Source organism: Ornithorhynchus anatinus, chromosome 2 (assembly GCF_004115215.2).
Source record: "Ornithorhynchus anatinus isolate Pmale09 chromosome 2, mOrnAna1.pri.v4, whole genome shotgun sequence".
NCBI classification, from domain to species: Eukaryota; Metazoa; Chordata; class Mammalia; order Monotremata; family Ornithorhynchidae; genus Ornithorhynchus; species Ornithorhynchus anatinus.
This window is the reverse complement of record NC_041729.1, coordinates 93,735,616-93,755,730: the sequence shown is the minus strand read 5'-3', so window position 1 is coordinate 93,755,730 and position 20,115 is coordinate 93,735,616. Positions and strand designations below refer to the sequence as shown.

At 41.4% G+C, this 20,115-nt stretch overlaps 1 protein-coding gene across 3 annotated transcripts in view; it reads left to right on the top strand.

The window, feature by feature from the left end:
* Positions 1–20,115, top strand: part of ENPP3 (ectonucleotide pyrophosphatase/phosphodiesterase 3) — a 115,709-nt gene that overhangs the window by 47,722 nt on the left and 47,872 nt on the right. For all 3 annotated transcript variants that reach the window (XM_007671617.3, XM_007671618.3, XM_029058362.2), the window contains exons 8-15: positions 4,960–5,039; positions 6,787–6,906; positions 10,033–10,142; positions 10,658–10,723; positions 11,000–11,072; positions 14,677–14,785; positions 18,459–18,587; positions 19,693–19,724. In XM_007671617.3, the coding sequence (XP_007669807.2) occupies positions 4,960–5,039; positions 6,787–6,906; positions 10,033–10,142; positions 10,658–10,723; positions 11,000–11,072; positions 14,677–14,785; positions 18,459–18,587; positions 19,693–19,724 (719 nt within the window). The remainder of the gene's footprint in view (positions 1–4,959; positions 5,040–6,786; positions 6,907–10,032; positions 10,143–10,657; positions 10,724–10,999; positions 11,073–14,676; positions 14,786–18,458; positions 18,588–19,692; positions 19,725–20,115) is intronic.

Below are 20,115 nucleotides of genomic sequence, written 5' to 3'. Positions count from 1 at the left end.
CTGTGACTTCTGGTTTTAAGGCAGGTTAACTGTTGATTCCTCTGTCAAGACTGGGGCATGCACTGCAACTCGAGTCAGCGTCATCTGTGTGGTCATTTGTTTTTGCTATTCCTTTTTCAGTAATAGGTATGAAAGTATCCAAAGTAATTTTAATTATTGCTTTGAAAAATTGTTGACTTGAACAAGACCTAAAAGCTTCTGTACTAGCTAACTGTTGAGTAAAGTATAGAGGAGCAGCGTGGCTCAGTGGAAAGAGCCCGGGCTTTGGAGTCAGAGGTCATGGGTTCGAATCCCAGCTCTGCCACTTGTCAACTGTGTGACTGTGGGCAAGTCACTTAACTTCTCTGTGCCTCAGTTACCTCATCTGTAAAATGGGGATTAAGAGTGTGAGCCCCACGTGGGACAACCTGATTCCCGTGTCTACCCCAGCGCTTAGAACAGTGCTCGGCACATAGTAAGCGCTTAACAAATACCAACATTATTATTATTATTATTATTAAAAAGTATATAAAATGTTACATTAAAACTGAAAAATAAGTCCATTCATTTTGAACCTTGGGATATCAGAGGGAATCTCCAAATGTTATTTTTTTTCCTCTCATTCTCAGTGGTGTTTATTGAACATTTACTTTGTGCTAAGCGCTTCGTAGGGTACAATACGACAGAGTTGGTAGACATGTTCCCTTCCCCCAAGGAGCATACAGTCTAGAATGGGAGACGAACATTAATTGGTAGAAATGTTTCCCCCAACAGTAGTTTATCCCTCTGTCTTGTGGGCTCCAGAGAAGTAGGATCTCTGCTAACATTTCATAATGATTTAATTATAACCTAGATTACTTTGCCTCCGGCTTTTTAAAATTCACTTTGTCACCCAATTCCTACAACCGACTTCTGAAGCAAAATTTAAGGTGCTGACACCCCTGGGTATCTCTGTTCTTGTAAAATTAGGCTTTTATAGGACAAGAGAGGCAGCCCAGAAGTGGGACATCCTGTGTCTGTCAGTCAGTCAATCATATTAATTGAGCAGTTACTGGGTACAGACCACTCTACTAAGTGCTTCGGGGAGTACAACCCAACAATAAACAGACCCATTCCCTGCCTCTAGGTAGCCCTGCAAATATCCAGACTCCTCCATTTCTATCTTGGAGAAACTAAAGTCTTCTAGGGCCTCAAATAACTTCTACCCCCACCCCCTTCCTGCCCCCTACATGTCAGACTTCAGTGATTAGCTAGAGGCTTCCCTGACTCAGCTCTCCTTTCCTCTTCCACTTTCTTTTGTGTCACCCTGACTTGCTTGCTTTGTTCATCACCCCCTGTCAGCCCCCCAGCACTTATGTACATATCTGTAATGAGAGGCAGCGTGGTGTAGTGGATAGAGCAGGGGCCTGGGAGTCAGAAGGTCATGGGTTCTAATCCCAGCTCTGCCAGTTGTCTGCTGTGTGACTTTGGGCAAGACACTTCACTTCTCTGTGCCTCATTTCCCTCATCTATAAAATGGGGATTGAGACTGTGAGCCCCCCGTTGGACAAGAGACTACGGCCAACTTGATTTTCTTGTACCCACCCCAGCACCTAGTACAGTGCCTGGCACATAGTAATAATAATAATAATGTTGGTATTTGTTAAGCGCTTACTATGTGCAGAGCACTGTTTTAAGCACTGGTCTAGATACAGGGTCATCAGGTTGCCCCACGTGAGGCTCACAGTTAATCCCCATTTTACAGATGAGGTAACTGAGGCACAGAGAAGTTAAGAGACTTGCCCACATTCACACAGCTGAGAAGTGGGAGAGCCGGGGGTCGAACCAGTGACCTCTGACTCCAAAGCCCGGGCTCTTTCCACTGAGCCACACTGCATAATTATCATTTTTATTATTATTAATGCATTTATGCATATTCATGTCTGTTTCCCCTCTAGACTGTAAGCTTACTGTGGGCAGGGAATGTATCTGTTTACTGTTATAGTGTACTCTCCTAAACTCTTAGTATGGATCTCTGCACCCAGTAAGTGCTCAGTAAATGTGATTGACTGATTGACTCCTTTAGGCCAGGCCCATTTTTTTTTTACTTGTTTATTAATGTCTGTGTCCTTCTCTAGACTTTTAGCTCTTTATGGGCAGGGAATGTGTATACCCACTCAGATGCATAATACTCTGTCAAATGCTTAGTAGAGTGTTCTGCAGAAAGCTCTCCATAAATGCCATAACTCTCGTAAGTTTTTAATCCAGTGCTCTGCACACAATAAATGCTTACTCAAGATCATTGGTTGGCTGGCTGCATCCTAGTGGTCATTTCAGCTACTCTGGAGGGACTTTTCTGTAATGGTTTAAGATCAGGGAAGGAATATTTTCTGTTAAAAATCTGTAATTTAAGGGAATGGCTATGTTTTATTGTTCTTTTAAGGTTGGATAAAAATTTCAAATAATTTAGCTTTATTTTTGCTTTTATTTTCATTATTGACATATGCTAATATCTTCATGGAAAATATTTCATTGTTCCTGCACTTAGAGGAGCAGCATGGCCTAGTGAATAGGGCAGGGGCCTGGGAATCAGAAAGACCTGCGTTCTAAACCTGGCTCCACCACTTGTTGGCTGTGTGTCCTTGAGCAAGTTACTTTGTATTTCTGTGCCTCAGCTACCTCATCTTTAAAATGGGGATTAAGACTGTGAGCCCCATATGTACATGGATTGCCTTGTTTCTTTACTAGTGCTTGATAAAGTGTTTGGCATATAGTAAGCGTTTAACAAATACCATTAAAAGTGATTTAAAAAAAATAAAAAACATCCCTGCAAATTGAAAAACAAATGCGCAGTTAACTGTTGGTATTCAGATAACCTTATTTAATTTGGGATATTGGACTCAAGTACCAACCCAATATTTAGCATTCTATTAATTTGGGTTTTGAGTTGAAGACTGTACTTTGGAGCGAGAATGATATTGTTCCTCAAACCTCCCACTAGATTGTGCACTTCTTGAGGGAAGAGATCACGTTTACCAACTCTTTTGGACTTTCACAAGTGTTTAGTACAAGCTGCTCACAGAGTAATTCAGTAAATTGCTATCGATAGTTACTTCACACTTTGAATCCTCTGATTTCTGATTCCAGTTTGAACTGTGATTCATCAGTGTCATTTTTTTACCTTCAAATATATTAAAGCTGACTACTGATGCCCATTACCCAATGAAACCCCAGACAGTTTTCAGAGTAGGAAGAGGGAAATTTTGTGGAAAATAAACCAGTGACTCATTGAAAATGACCAGACATATAATCACATTCTAAAGAAGTTTTAGATTTTACTAAATTAATGACAATTTATTAAATAAATGTACTAATCAATTCAGTTTACCTAGTATAATTTGGATGCATTTGTAAATTGTCAATTTAACAGTGGAAACATTAAGAAAATTAAACAATTTAAAAAGTGGACTTTTCAGGTTGGAGGGGCTTTAATACTAATTTTGAAAAGGGGATATGAAAGAAGGTGGTAAATCTGACAAGACCTTAAAATTCTATAACCTAGTTATGACTGGCATTTTAAGAAAATCTGAACTACTACAATAAACTGCTGTGGATGTTATGTTTTATTTTAATAATGTTTTAACTGGTCAGGGTTACTTCTCTATTTGTTTTCAATGTAATATTTTTACCGATAAGGGGGAACATCTACTTCGTGGTTGAAAGGAAGAAAAATGATATATTTGTGAATGTCAATTCTAATTGGAATCTAGGTCAGAAATCGGAGAATATGTAGTCCATGAAATAACTATCAGTGGTATTTATTGAGTGCTTACTCTGTGAGCAGCACTCTACTAAGCACTTGCGAGACTCCAAAAGGGTTAGTAGACATGATCGCTGCCCTTAAAGAGTTTACAGTCTAGTGGGATGAAAGCTACTAATGAATCTTAGAGAAGGGTCAGAGGAGACAATGCAGTATGTCCACCAGAGAAAAACATTTGTTTTTTCCATCCACACAAGTTTTCCTGTCATGTTTTCCACTTGTTTTGGACTCAAGTTTCTTTCCACTTTTGTGATAAGGGAAAGGTATTCATGTTTTAGAAATAAAAGCAAAAAATTCATCATTGCTGGGAAATTTCTGTGATGGAGTGGAATAATTTTAGCACCAAATGGAAGTGAATCTAGCCAAAATAGTTCTGGAAGCTTGGCTGCTGCAAAGGAAACAGCTAGCAAGACATTCCCCGTGGGCCTGACCTCTTCAGTGAGGTTGCTGAACATAAAAAAAAATGACCAGAACAGCAGAGATCAAGTCATGTAATGTTCCCTTTAAAAGAAATGAAAGAGAGATTGATTTTCTAAGTTTAAACTCTATTTAATAATAATGATGGTATTTGTTAAGTGCTCACTATGTGCCAAGCACTGTTCTAAGCGCTATGGTAGATACAAGGTAATCAGGTTGTCCCATGTGGGGCTCACAGACTTCATCCCCATTTTACAGATGAGGTAACTGAGGCACAGAGAAGTTAAGTGGCTTGCCCCAAGACACACAGCCGATAAGCGGCGGAGCCGGGATTAGAACCCATGACCTCTGACTCTCAAGCGCGAGCTCTTTCCACTTAGCCACATTGAGTAAATTGTAAAACTAGTTTATTTATAAATAATGCAATTCCAATGAAAGAGCATTCTGTTTATTTGGTGCCTTTTGTAAAAATGAACATTAGTATGCACTGAGCACAGCACTGATAATTACTTTTTCTTCCCGTAATAACGTTTTCTCCCTAAGGAATTGAAGACACTTTTGTAAGGGGAGAAATTAATCTGATATAATAGGCTTTCCATTTATATTAATTGTGGATTAATTCTTAATGGTGTTTGGAACTACTGTGGTGAGCTTTACATTATTTCTGAAAGAAATCTACTGCTTAAACATTAGCTGTTTAAACATCCAACTCCAGATTTGGAAGCAATTTTTAAAGCACTTATTTTCCATGTGATCTATTACAGAAACATGTGGAATACACTCACAGTACATGAGAGCAGTCTATCCAACTAAAACTTTCCCAAATCACTACACCATTGTTACGGTAAGTGAGTCCGCAGATAGCCCACCAGGAAGGTCAATTTTGTGGCTACCGGCAAAAGAAAGTAGGTGAATGTTGCGGGGCAGAAAATGGGGAAAACCTTATATCTGTCTATCAGTGGTACTTGAGTGCTTACTGTGTGCAGGAGAGTACCAGCTAAAGTCAGGGGAGTACAAAACAATAAGTAAACATGAGCCTGGTCCACATGGAGCTTACAGTCTAGAGGGGGAGACAGACATTGAAACAAACTACAGATAGGGGAAATGGCGCTGTAAACTCTAGGCTGTAAACTCATTTTGGGCAGGGGATGTGTCTACCAGCCCTGGTATATTGTACTCTCTCAAGAGGTTAGGACAGTGTTCTGCACACTTTAAGTACTCAATGAATACGATTGATTGATAAAAGAATATGCACATGAGAGCTGTGGGGCTGAGGATGGGGTGAATGTGAAGTGCTTAAAGTGCTTAAAGAGCCAAGTACATAGGTGAATAGGTTAAATGTGGGCTTAAGGAAGGACTCTTGGAGAAGTTGAGATTTTAGGATAGCTTTGATGGTGGGGAGAATTCTGGTCTGTCAGATATGAAGGGGAAGGGAGTTCCTGACCAGAAAGAGGATGTGGTTAAGGAATCCGTGGTGAGATAGATGAGATCAAGTTACAGTGAATATGTTTGCATTAGAGTGGTGAAGTGTGTGAACTCCAGGGTAGAAGGAAATCACTGAGATAAGAGAGGAGAGGGAGAGCTGATGTCTTAAACTGATAAAAAGTAGCAAAAAAGTGGAAGGGCAACCATTGGAGGTTTTTGAGAAGTTGAAAGGATTGTGCTAAGCAGGTTTTTAGAAAAATAATCTGGGCAGCAGAGTGAAAAGTAAGGACTGGAGTGGGGAGAGAGAAGACAGGGAGGTCAGTGAGGAGGCTGATGCAGTAGACAAGGCAGGATAAGTGTTTGGATTAGTGTAGTAGCAATTGGGATGGCGAGGAAAGGATGAATATTAGTAAAGATAATAATAATACCTATTAAGCACTGACTTTGTGCCAAGCACTGTTCGAAGCATTGAGGTAGATACAACATAATCAGGTTAGATATAGTCCCTGTCCCACATGGGGCTCACAGTCTCGAACCCCATTTAACAGATGAGGAAACTGAGGCACAGAGAAGTGAAGTGACTTTCCCAAGGCCACACAGCACCCAGCGGGACTTGGGCTGTGGCCAGGCTCTCAATCGCCCTCTGTGCACCATCCCCTCCCCAACCACTTCCCTCCCGCTTTTGGTGAGGAGGGGAAAAGGTGCAGGGGACCTCACCTGGAGCAGCATGGAGGAGGAACAACTAAAGGGATCAAGAGGGAGGGAGAAGCAGGAGCGGTGGGATGTAGCAGGGGGCCAGGGGGAGAAGATGCATGGGTGGGAGAGAAGATGTGGGGGAATGGGGGTTATCTCTCGGGTGGCATCAGGGTACATTGTGAAGGTGGAACTGACAGGATTTGGTGACAGTGAATATATGGTTTGATAGAGGTCTAGGGGAAGAGGATGTTGCATGTCCCACCCTAAGTCAGGCCTTGTCACTGTTTAATGGAAAATAGGCTTCTCTCTTTGCTGGGAACTAATATTCAGATGACGATGATTTGTTTGAAATAGAGACAGAAGAGAGGTAGCTTTGTTCTTGATCCAGGAGTCCTATTTTTCCTCAGCTATGTTTATTATGATTTAATGCTTATTGTATTTTTACACTTTGCCCTGTATTTTCATTTTAGGGCTTATATCCAGAATCCCATGGCATTATTGACAATAGCATGTATGATGTTACTATTAACAAAAACTTCTCCCTTTCTTCAAATGAGAAATTTAATTCCGTCTGGTGGGCAGGACAACCGGTAGGTATCACTCTGTTTGAAGCCCAAATTATAAATTTTATCATCTGATATGTCAAGATTAGGATTGTCTCATGCATCTCTAGAGATTTCAAACACTGTTGGCACCAAGCTGCCTGTGCATACAATGTCATTTTTATTTAATTGTACTAATGTACATACCTGTAATTCATTTGAATGTACATGCAACAGGAGTATGATTTGCTGAAGAGGCATTTGATTATGAATGTGTTTGAGGTTCTTATCAATTCTACCTAATAGAGCAGGTTGAATTACAACTCAACATGAGCCATGTCCCTGTGATTGACATTCCAATTGTCTGATTCAATGTGACACTAATTAGCCTGGTGCCCACCTCTTTCCCCTCACCCACCTCACCCCTGCCCAAATCCACACTTGTCCCTGGTGTGCCAGAAAGTCCATTGCCTGAGCCTGTCTCACAGGGCTTGGGTTAAATTGGGGGAAGTCATATATGTCTTTACAGAATAATCTGACTGGAAGGGTACTTTGGAGATACGATAATCTGATCCAGTGGTTATAATCCCCTCTGTCAAAAATGTGTTCTTATAAGCAATTTAAATTCCTCTGACTGCAGGTCAAAGCTTTTTCCTCTTGTCGCTGCTTCCCATTTGTCTTCTTTATCCTTCCTAACCTCTTTCTTATCCACACCAACTCTGCTTCATGACTCTTCACAGTTCATTCATTCATTCAATAGTATTTATTGAGTGCTTACTATGTGCAGAGCACTGTACTAAGTGCTTGGAACGTACAATTCTGCAACAGAAACAATCCCTGCCCAGTGACGGGCTCACAGTTCTGTATTTATTGCTTCTTGAGTCTCCTCAAGAGCAGAGTTTTTGGAAAGTAGAGACGAGTTCATCTTTTCTTTTTTCCCTCAATAACCTTCTTTTTCCTTCATTAACCTTCTTTTTCCCTCATAAACTCTATTTTTCCATCATGAATCCTCTTCTACCTCTTAATGTGGTACCCCTTCAGTGATCCTGTACACACGGTATTGACTAGAATACCAGAATTTCTTACCTCACCTTCTTGCATTTCATTAATTAAGTCTCACATCTGGACTCTCAATCAATAGTATTCATTTATTAAGGTATTTGCTAAATGATTACTATGTGCCAGGAACTGTAATAAGTGCTGGAGTAGATACAAGATAATAGGGTCGGATACAGTCCCCGTTCCACATAGGGGTCACAGTCTTAATCCCCATTTTATACGTGAGGTAACTGAGGCACAGAGAAGTGAAGTGACTTGTCCCAGGTCACACAGTAGACAAGTGGTAGAGCTAGGATCAGAACTCCCAGGCCTGTTCTCTACTCACTAGGCCATGCTACCTCTGTGCAGTTATTGAGTGCTAACTGTGCAGAGTTCTTAGGAGAGTATGATGTGAGAGAGTTGACCATGATTTAGACTGTGAGCTCCTTGTGGGCAGGGAACATGTTTACCAACTCTGTTTTACTCTCCCAAATGTTTAGCAAAGTACTCTAAACAAAGTAATTGCAATAAATATTATTGATTTGCCAATTTGTCCAGAGTTTCAACAAAAACTTCTATTTCTCTTTATACAAGAGATACCAAGCAATGTAATACATCACAGCTCTGAAAGGCATTAAGAGTTGTATTACCCCAGGGCAAGACTCATCTTCGGTCCCCAAATAGAATTCATGATTAAAAGAGCACTTTATTAAGTTAGCACTCAATAAATACCATTGACTGATTAAAAAAAACAAACATTTTTCCCCAAATGTCTAGCTTATGGAAGTCCTTATGCTTTCTACTTTACTTGTGCCTTCTTTGCATAAAATTTCAAAATTTCCAGTAATAATAATAATAATAATAATGTTGGTATTTGTTAAGTGCTTACTATGTGCAGAGCACTGTTCTAAGCACTGGGGTAGATACAGGGTGATCAGGTTGTCCCACGTGAGGCTCACAGTCTTCACCCCCATTTTACAGATAAGGTAACTGAGGCACAGAGAAGTGAAGTGACTTGCCTACAGTCACACAGCTGACAAGTGGCAGATCGGGGATAGTAGTAGTAATACTATCACAATAGCAGTTGTACTTATTGAGTTCCCACTGGGTGTAGTATTTCAATATCTCAATATTGCAATATTCCAAGTATGATACCAGTGTTAACTCAACACTCCCCAGGAGTAGCCTAGTGAAAGCTTGCCGGATTAACGTGCTTTTGTCAAAAACTGTTATCAAGAATAATTTATAGATCATTTTTGTCAATCAGTGGTATTTACTGAATGCTTATTGTGTACAGTGCACTGTACTAAACACTTGGGAGAGTGCAGTAGAAATGGTCGATATGATCCTTGCCCTCAAGGAGTTTACAGTCCATTGGAGTTTATACATGTTGAAAAAAATTGTGACAGGGAAGAAGGGACTGGCTTTGCATCCATCCACACACATATGGAAAAAAATCTCATGGTCTGTAGTGTATATTTTGAACCTAAAGGAAAGCTCTATTTTTTATGGTATTTTTCAAGCACTTATTATGCTGTTTTAAGACCCTGTTTTAAGCACTGGGGTCAGTTGGACACAGTCCTTGCCCCACATGGCACTCACAATCTTAATTCCTATTTTGCAGATGAGGAAACTGAGGCACTGAGAAGTTAAATAACTTGTCCCAGCTCACACAGCAGACAAATGGCAAACTAGAATCCAGGTCCTTCTGACTCTTAGCCTGTGCTCTATCCACTATGCTGTACTGCTCAGAGCCTCTATAATCCTAAATTCTGACAGAACTATGGTACCACAACACTTTCCAACTCATGATACTTATTCAAAGTTCAAAAATATCCACTCCGGCTAGAAAGTAGGATTGATTTAACTGCTTTTTCTCTCTTACCAATAAATATAGGTCAGTGTAATCTCTCCAGTTAGAATGTGTTTTCCCTGGAAGCTCTCATGGGCTGTGTAATTTTTTTTTTTTAAATAGCATTTATTTAGTGCTTAGTTTGCCAAGAACTGTTCTAACTGTTGGGTAGATACAAGCTAATCAGGTCGGACACAGTCCCTATCCCACACAGGGCTCACAGACTATGTCAATCTTTTGGTTCTAATTGCTTGAAACATATGTCTTTTTGTATCTCCCTACAGATCTGGTTGACTGCAATGTATCAGGGTTTGAAGGCTGGTACTTATTTCTGGCCAGGCTCTGATGTGAATATTAGTGGCACATATCCCTCTCTGTACAAGATGTACAACAAGTGAGTGGAATCCTTGTGGTGGTAACCTTGATTAGGATGGAAACCTCAGGGAGTCAAGTTTTATTTGTAGAAATTGTTTTTTTCAGCTTAGAAAGATTAACAGGGTTGTTATCTCTTATTTGAGATTACTAAACATTTTGTACCACATCTAATAAACTTTTAAGTTAATGTAGTGTAGCTCATCAGACTTCTTGGATTTTAAATCTGCCAACTTTATGAACAGGGAACCCCATAAGAGAAACCTATAAACCATATTCAAATTCCTATTTCTTTGTTTATTTTATTCACGCTCTTGCCTGTAGAGGATTCAAAATGAATTGTCATCCTTTTAAAAAAAAGGCATAACGTCATTGGCATCATATTTTATTTGTTCATGGAAAATGCCCAGATGGCTAAATCTACTGCAGATTGCAACCCACTGAGATTGTGATTCTAACAATTCTCTTGTGCCTGATTGGGTCAGTGTGTCATGAAGTGTGGAGGCTTCATCTCATTATTTTCTCTATTTGCCACAGATCTTCCCCCTTTGGAGAGAGGGTGTTTTCCATACTACAGTGGCTGGATCTGCCTAAATCAGAAAGGTAATGGTTGATAGCATCAGACCTCACTACCGGACGTGATAGAATGAAATCAAGAAAAGGAAAATAAAGGCTGAGGAGTTCCAAAGAATTTGAATAGGTGCATCAGCTTTTGAGAAAAGTTTTGAAGCAACTCTCTTGGAGTCCTTCCAAAGCTACGATAAATACAATACACTTTTTGAACCCACTGTCACGTAATGCCCCTTTATGTGCATGCTAGTGTTAAGTTGCATATCCAAAGTGTTTTCCCTTTAGTAGATATTTCTCTTCTTGCTCTAGACCGGACTTTTATACTTTGTACGTAGAAGAACCGGATACTGCGGGACATTCAAGTGGACCAGTCAGTGGCGATGTAGGTTTATTGATTTTTTTTTCTTTTGGGAAGCAACATGGCCTGTTTCTTCTTTTGGGAAAGAGCATAGTCCTGGGAATTAGAGGACCTGGGTTCCCATCCCACTTCCACCACTTGCCTGTTGTGTGACCTTGGGCAAGTCAGAGTGCCTTAGTGGAAAGAGCATATACTTGGGAGTCAGAGGATGTGGATTCTAATCCTGGATCCACCACTTGTCTGCTGTTTGTCCTTGGGTGAGCCACTTAACTTCTCTGTGCTGCAGTTCCTGCATCTGTAAAATGGGGATTAAGTCTGTGATCCCCACATGGGACAACCAAATTATCTTGTGTCTATTTCAGGGTTTAGAATAGTGCTTAGCACATAATAAGTGCTTAGCAAATCTAATCATTATTAATTGACTTCTCTGTGCCTCACTTCCCTCTACTGTAAATTGCAGATTCAATACCTGTTCTTCTTCCTACTCAGACTGTAAGCCCCATGTGGAGCGAATACTGTGTCCAACCTGATTAATCCCTATCTAGCCCATACTTAAGCAGGGTGGCTCAGTGGAAAGAGCACAGACTTGGGAGTCAGAGGTCATGGGTTCGAATCCTGACTCCGCCGCTTGTCAGCTGTGTGACTGTGGTCAAGTCACTTAACTTCTCTGTTAACTTCTCTGCTTCTTTGAGAAGCAGCGTGGCTCAGTGGCTCAGTGGAAAGAGCATGGGCTTTGGAGTCAGGGCTCATGAGTTCGAATCCCAGCTCTGCCACTTGTCAGCTGTGTGACTGTGGGCAAGTCACTTAACTTCTCTGTGCCTCAGTTCCCTCATCTGTAAAATGGGGATGAAGACTGTGAGCCCCACGTGGGACAACCTGATTCCCCTATGTCTACCCCAGTGCTTAGAACAGTGCTCGGCACATAGTAAGCGCTTAACAAATACCAACATTATTATTATTATTATTCTCTGTGCCTCAGTTACCTCATCTGTAAAATGGGGATTAAGACTGTGAGCCTCATGTGGGACAACCTGATTACCCTCTATCTATCCCATTGCTTAGAATAGTGCTCTGCACATAGTAAGTGCTTAACAAATACCAACATTATTATTATTATTATTATTATACTTAGAATAGTGCTCAGCACATAGTTCATTCATTAAATCGTATTTATTGAGTGCTTACTGTGTGCAGAGCATTGTACTAAGTGCTTGGAAAGTACAATTTGGCAACAGATAGAGGCAATCCTTACCCAACAGCTGGCTCACAGTCTAGAGGGGGAGACAGACAACAAAACAAAATGAGTAGACAGGCATCACTACCATCAAAATAGATAAATAGAACTATAGATAAATGCACATCATTAATAAAATAGAGCAGTAAATATGTACAAATATATACAAGAGCTGTGGGGAGGGGAAGAACAAAGGGAGGGAGTGGTGACAATGGGAAGGGGAGGAGGAGCAAAAGGATAGGGAGGGCTCAGTCTGGGAAGGCCTCCTGGAGGAGGTGAGCTCTCAGTAGGGCTTTGAAGAGGGGAAGAGAGTTAGTTTGGTGGATGTGAGGAGGGAGGGCATTCCAGGTCAGGTAGAATGTGAGCCAGGTGTCAATGGCGGGACAGGTGAGAACAAGGCCCAATGAGGAGGTTAGCGGCAGCAGAGGAGTGGCGTGTGTGGGTTGGGCTGTAGGAGAGAAGAGAGGTGAGGTAGGAGGGGGCAAGGGGATGGAGAGCTTTGAAGCCAGTAGTGAGGAGTTTTTGCTTCATGCGAAGGTTGATAGACAACCACAGGAGAGTTTTGAGGAGGGGAGTGACATGCCCAGAGCGTTTCTTCAGAAAGATAATGTGGGTAGCAGAGTGAAGTATAGACTGAAGCAAGGTTAGTGCTTAAAATGTACCATAAAACAAGCAAACAAAAAACTGACCAAGTCATTGTTTTGTAGTTTCCTATTCACTGGAACTGCATGCCCTTAAAACATGAAACTTCTGCAGAAGGTGAATGGTGGCATGCCAGTTATTGAAAATGAAACTTTTGAGAAGTGCTTTGCAAATGGGGTAGTCTAATCTCTATTGATAACCAGAGATGGGTTAATTTCTTTGAAGCTGATTTGCAATTGTATATAATAAATTCTCCCTATGCACATCATTTTCTATAGAATGATTGTAAGGGAATGATCTCAGTGAGTTTCAGTAGGCAAAAGCATTATAAAAGGCAGTTATGTGTGTGTGTGCACAGGTGCTTTGCCGTTATAGTTTCCATGTAAATTGTCCCTCGCTCCTTGTTGAGCCAGATTTCAGCAGACATCAGGAGGGCTCTTGGCAGACTACTGACGCCACCTGGAAAATGTCTATTGGATTTGAACGATACACTCTGTTGCCTTTTAGCTTTTAAAAGAAGCTTATATCCCTGCTGATATAATGCCAACCATTAAAGAACAAAGTCCCAGCAGTTGTAACTTTTCCAGCTTTTCCACCTGAAACCTCAAAACACTGACTACCTCTGATACCACCTTCCTGTGAGCTATGAAATCCCCAACTCTTTCCACCATCCTTTCTGCTCTACTCGTTTCACTGCTTCCTTTCCTTTGCTTTGACCATCTGGCCTTAGACCAGCCGTTTTCAACCTTCAGCCTTGCACTCTCAAAGTTTAATGGGAAGCATCCTCTCCCTTTCACACTTCACTGCACCCTTTCACTCAAGCCCTCTCGCCCCACACCAACCTCTCCTCAAACACACCGGCTTCCACAGGGGCCACAGCTGGAACAGGTTAAGACAAAAGCTGTCAATTCCCTAATGTTCTCAGCTGGTTGGGAAGCTCAGGAGGATCAGGAACTGCAGCAGCTGCTGTCAATCAAGCAATGGTATTTAATGAGAGCTTACTGGGAGAAGAACACTGTAGTAAGTGCTTGGGAGAGGATAGTAAGGGGGATTTGGTAGAGATGTTCCTTGCTTGTTATGAGTTGGGAGACTGTCTTGTTGTGATAGCTACCCTCTCAGTGATTATCAATCCTTCAGTGGCTCCTGGGGGGCTTACGTCCCTATCTGGAAATCTCTGTTTGACTTAATCAATGGTATTTAGATTTAAATCCTCAAAGTCAGGCTTAGTCTGAACCAGGGAAGACAGGGCTACCAAGATGCCAGGAAAATTCCCCTGGATGGGTGCTTTTTAGGGCCAATGTAGGTCATACCTAGGCCTTGAGGGACAAGTTGGGGAAGGGAACCAAGGTCCTTATTAACTGCCTATGATTGTGTAAACTTTAAGGAGAGGGATGAAGGCAGGTAAGCAGTAGCAGGTGGAAGGAATGGGTGATTTTTTCCCCTTAAGTTTCTTTTTTTCCCCAGTACTGCCTCCCTTCTTGTTAGGGCTCACCTGTAACTATTCAACCTTAGCCTGATACCAGGTCTGGTCAGTGACAGTCAGTTTTCCCTTTCATAAAGTAGCAGAAGCCCAGGCTGTCTTAGAGGAAGTTCATTGTTGAGATGGACAGGATTTGTATAGAATGAAGGTAAGCATAGAGTTCAGTAAGCACAGACAAGAGGGAAAATGTTTTCTTTTCACTCTGAGCAGGTGATTGGTTTAGTTTCTCTACTTTGGAAGAAAATACTAATTCTGTCAGGTCTATTCTTCAGGTAATTAAAAGCTTGGAAGTGGTGGATCAGACTTTGGGGATGTTAATGGACGGTCTGAAGCAAAGAAACTTACACAACTGTGTCAATATCATCATTCTGGCGGACCACGGTATGTCATTTTGGGAGACAGAGGCTCAGGGCAGCAGTGATATGGGGGAGGTGGGGCAGTTACAATGTACATAATCATGCAGCTCTACAGATGATAACCTATCATACCCCCCGTCCCAATATACTGCTGGGGTTGGCTAAGTGTGTGGTTACTACTGATAGCAATGACGTCTCCATCCCCTTGTTCCAGTTCAACAGGGCAGAGAGTTTACCAGAATCTGAGAACCTCTCTTCAGGCCAGTCTTCCTCCATTCCTGATTAAGCAACTTACTATAGTGGATAGAGCAAAGCCTTGGGAGTCAGAAGGTCATGGGTTCTAATCCTACCTCCACCACTTTATACTGGGTGACCTTAGTTAAGTCACTTTACTTCTGTGTTTCAGTTACCTCATCTATAAAATGGGCAATAAGACTATGAGCCCTATGTGGGACAGGGTCTATGTCCAAGGCGATGTGCTTGTATCCACCCCAGTGCTCAGGACAGTGACTGGCACATAGTAAAGCATTGAACCAATATCATAATTTATTATCATTAGGGTCCTGCAAACCCACACAATGGGAAGACTGTCCCTTAGCTGAAATGAAGAGATCGAAGCGGAGGAACAGCAAGTGAATAAATGGGAGAGAGCAAATTAACGTGGGGTGTTGGAGGGGGAAAGGATAGGTGGATGGATGGTGAAGGAATGGATTTATGAGTTTTTGATCTATCCATGGTATTAATCAGTAGTGTTTATTGAGTACGTATTGTGTGTAGAGCACTGTACTAAGCACTTGGAAGAGTACAATGCAACAAAGCTGGTAGATAGGTTCCCTGCCCACAAGGAGCTTAGTCGAGATCATTTATCAAGATGTATCTGTCGGGAAGCCCCAAGGAGCCATGCTGATCCCAATTTTCCAGGAATTCTAAGCTCTTGGTTGTAGTAGGAAGAGTGGGAGAGCCAGACCATATTAGGCAAGACAATGGATGAGCCAGAAACAACATGACTGTGTGGAGTGAGAACTGGAATGAGGGGACAGATTTCATTCCTGGATTTTTCCCTGTCTTTTAGTGTTATTTAGAGACAATACTTAAAAGCAACTTGAAATTTGGATTTTCCATCTGTCAAATGGGGGAGGAGAGTAAGAGTCTTTGCTACTATTAACTCCCAGTAATGCTGTGAGGATGTGGATTTTAATGCACTGTTGAGATCTTTTCTTCCATCAGCGGAGTGTCTTGGGGGTGGGGCTGGGATGTATGAAAGCAGGAGTTTGAAAATCTGGAATCTTGAGTTTTATGTCTTCATCTTCCTCTGGGCTGGCTCCAGGGAGTCATAAAATTCAGAACTCTGTTTTCCTAGGACTGCAGGCCTCTCTCTGTTAACTTAGCACAAGAGTTTGTTTGATAAACAACTGCAAAACAGTAAATGCCAGGGTCTGGAGGAAGGGAGGAAGGTTTTTTTAATTGAGCTGCCCTGTCATGACCCTTCAAAGCTTCCAGTCCAAGGACTGGGACCAACATCTTTGAGTAATCTGACTCCCTACATCATCATTATCATGATATTTATGGAGTGTTTACTGTGTGCAAAGTGTTTACTATGGTGCTAAGCACTTGTAAAAGTGCAATGCAACAAAGTTGGTAGACACTTTCCCTGCCCACAAGGAGCTTACTGTCTAGTTCTGTAGCCAGGGTTTTATTATTCCAGATCCCTCTTTGTAGGAAAACACATACACACACACATATATGTGTGTGTGTGTGTGTATATATCTTCTTTAGCCCTCTAAGATTCTTTAATAATAATGTTGATATTTATTAAACGCTTACTATGTGCAGAGCACTGGTCTAAGCGCTGGGGTAGATACAGGGTAATCAAATTGTCCCACGTGAGGCTCCCAGTCTTAATCCCCATTTTGCAGATGAGGTAAATGAGGCACAGAGAAGTTAAGTGACTTGCCCACAGCCACACAGCTGATAAGTGGCAGAGCTGGGATTCGAACCCCTGACCTCTGACTCACAAGTCCGTGCTCTTTCCACTGAGCCACGCTGCTTCTGCTTTAAGGCTGGGAAGTTCCTATTTCTCCCATCTCACTTGTTGGAGTGGGCCAGCCAGGTGCCAGTTTAGAGTTGTCACAAACCGCCTATCTCAACACTATTCTTTGTCCTTTTACATACACTCCCTCCATCTCTATCCACTTCAACTTTAATTATTTGGCTAACCAAAAATTGAGTGGACTCCACCAGGGACCAATAAACCCACTTTTGGAGCTGCTAATCAATCAGTTATATTTATTGAACCCTTACTGTATGTAGAGCACTATACAAAGTGCTTGGGAGAGTACAGTATAAAAATATAGCAGACACATTCCCTGCCTCAATCAGCTTACAATTTAGAGAGGGAGGGAGAAATGAATAATAATAATAGTGATGGTATTAAATGCTTGGTATGTGCCAAGCAGTGTTCCAAGCACTGGGGTAGATACAAGGTAATCATGTTGTTCCACATGAGGCTCACAGTCTTAATGAGAAGCAGCATGGCTCAGTGGAAAAGAGCCCGGGCTTGGGAGTCATAGGTCATGGGTTCTAATCCCAGCTCTGCCACTTGTCAGCTGTGTGACTTTGGGCAAGTCACTTCACTTCTCTGGGCCTCAGTTACCTCATCTGTAAAATGGGGATGAAGACTGTGAGCCCCATGTGGGACAACCTGATCACCTTGTATCCCCCCCAGCGCTTAGAACAGTGCTTTGCACATAGTAAGCACTTAACAAATACCAACATTAATTCCCATTTTATAGATGAGGTAAACGAGGCACAGAGAAGTTGTGACTTGCCCAAAGTCACACAGATGACAAGTGGCAGACCTGGAATTAGAACCCATGATCTCTGACTCCCAAGTCTGTGCACTTTCCACTAAGTCACACTGCTTCTCGGCAGCAATATAAATACAAAAGTGCTGAGAGGTTGAGAGCGGGGAGATTAACAGGAACAAGTCAGGGTGACGCAAAAGGGAGTAGAAGAAAAGTAGAGGCCTTAGTCAGGGAAAGCCTCTTGAAGAGATGTGTCTTCAATAAGACTTAGATGTTTCTTATATGTGCCTGATGCAGCTTGGCTTAGTGGATAGAACTCAGGCTTGGGAGTCAGAATGACCTGGACTCTAATTCCAAATCCACCATTTGTCTGCTGTGTGACCTTGGGCAAGACACTTAACTTCTCTGTGCCGCAGTGACCTCATCTGTAAAATAGGGATGAGTGTGAGCTTCAAGAGGGACAAGAACTGTGTCCAACCTGATTAACTTGTATCTACCCCAAGACTTAGAACAGTGCTTGGTGCATAGTAAACACTTAACAAGTACCACAATTATTATCATAATAATTATTATTATAAAATATGTTTACATAGAAAACTGTGCATCTTAAAATAACAGTTGGTTTTAAGAAGGGTTTGGATAAATTATTGGACAAGGGGAAACAAAATGGGTTACTAGAAGAAAAGGTAGAGAAGTGGAGGGAAAAATTAAGACTGCTGGATGGTTCATCCTTAACCATGAGGATGAAATATTACGTGAATCCCTCAATCATCCTCTTGCCAACTATCGAAGAACTGTGAATTAGGTAGGTAGACCATTGGTCTGACTCAGTGGTGATGCTTTTGTTGTTATTGAGTACTTTACACATGTTCTGGCTTTTGTTTCCACATTCAGGAATGGATAAAACCGACTGCAAAAAATTAGAATATATGACCGATTACTTTCCAAAAGTAGATTTCTTCATGTATGAAGGGCCTGCAGCTCGCATCCGGGCCAAAAACATTCCCACAGACTTCTTTAGTTGTGAGTATCATCCGGCCTATGGGTAAACAGAGTGGAAAAACCTGTGTTGAAGTGGGTGTGAAATAAGCAGTGAAGTGCTAGGCAGGGATTGCAGAGACTGTTGAGTCTATTTTAACCTGCAGGGAAGCCCAGCTCCAACATAACCAAACAAACAAGAATCTTCCTTACTCATAAAGGTTTCCAGGGGGAATCCCCTAGTCTCCCTCTAGGAGCATTTAACCATTTTCAACTTGGGGAAGTTCTTCTACGTAGTTTAAATCCCTCATGTTGCCTGTTTCCCTTTTAGTCCCTAGTGGAGTTGGAGAAGACACTCCCTGAGCTAACTCGAACAGATTATCTCTGTTTGGACAGGGAGTTTTATGCCATCAGTGTTGAAAGATGGATTCTAGCTTCCCTTTCCCAGGAATAGTAGTGGTAGTTGTAATTAAAGTTTGACCAACACAGTATGAATGGAGACTTCATCTTTAGCTGGAAGAAAAAACTGAAAAATCACAAAGAACAACCTTTCAAGGGCAAATGGATAAAAGAAGACACTTCGAAAACAGATTTGGCTTTTTCTCTCAGTGTATTTGAAGTGGGGTCATGGAGGAAGAAGTAGCCCTTTCGCTTATAACCCATTAATTTTTTGATCTTTAAATTATGACTCAGTTGAATGCAAAATCTTTAATTGCCCCAAACCCACCCCAAGGGTAGAGAAACTGATCCTATCATACTTAGGATCTGATCAGGTTAGTTATTAACAGGAGATCAGTCCTCAGCAGTATGACAGGAAAGTCTCAAAGTTAAAAGAATGTTTTTTTCAATGGGATTATAATGGTCTTGCTCTTTTAATAGGGATGATTACTAATGTGTTGATATCCAGGCAAGGAATATGACTGTGGAGAATAACTGTTTTCAATTCAAACCTATTCTAGCCCTGGACTGTAACTTATATTTACCTTAATACTTGGCACATAGTAAACTCTTAATTGTACCTTTAAGGGTTACTGGGTTGACTTTTTTCCAGGGACCAAGTTCTTCTAGGAGGCTTGTGGCTATAATGCGGTACAATAGTTAGGATATAAACTTAGTAAATCAAATGTTTCTTTTTTCTCACTTAAAACAGTTGATTCAGAAGGAATCGTGAAAAACCTCAGTGTAAGTATATTCTGTTTTCTTGAATCAATTTCCATTTAATTTGATGGAACTAAATGGAATCCTTAAAGGATTACCTCCTATATAGTGCTCTGGGCAGTGCCCTGTTCAATCAATCATATTTATTGAGCGCTTACTGGGTACTGTACTAAGTGCTTGGAAGGGTATAATATAACGGAGTTGGTAGACCTGTCCCCTTCCCACAGTGAGCTTACAGTCTAGAGGGGGAGACAGACCTTAACATAAATAAAAATAACTGGGTATGTACATAAGTGCTGTGGAGCTGAGGGAAGGGTAAACGAAGGCAGAAAATTCAAACACCAGGGCTCTTTCGGCCTACCAGCATCCATTTACTTGTTTGAGACTGTCAGCTTTCATCCAAGTATCCACAGGT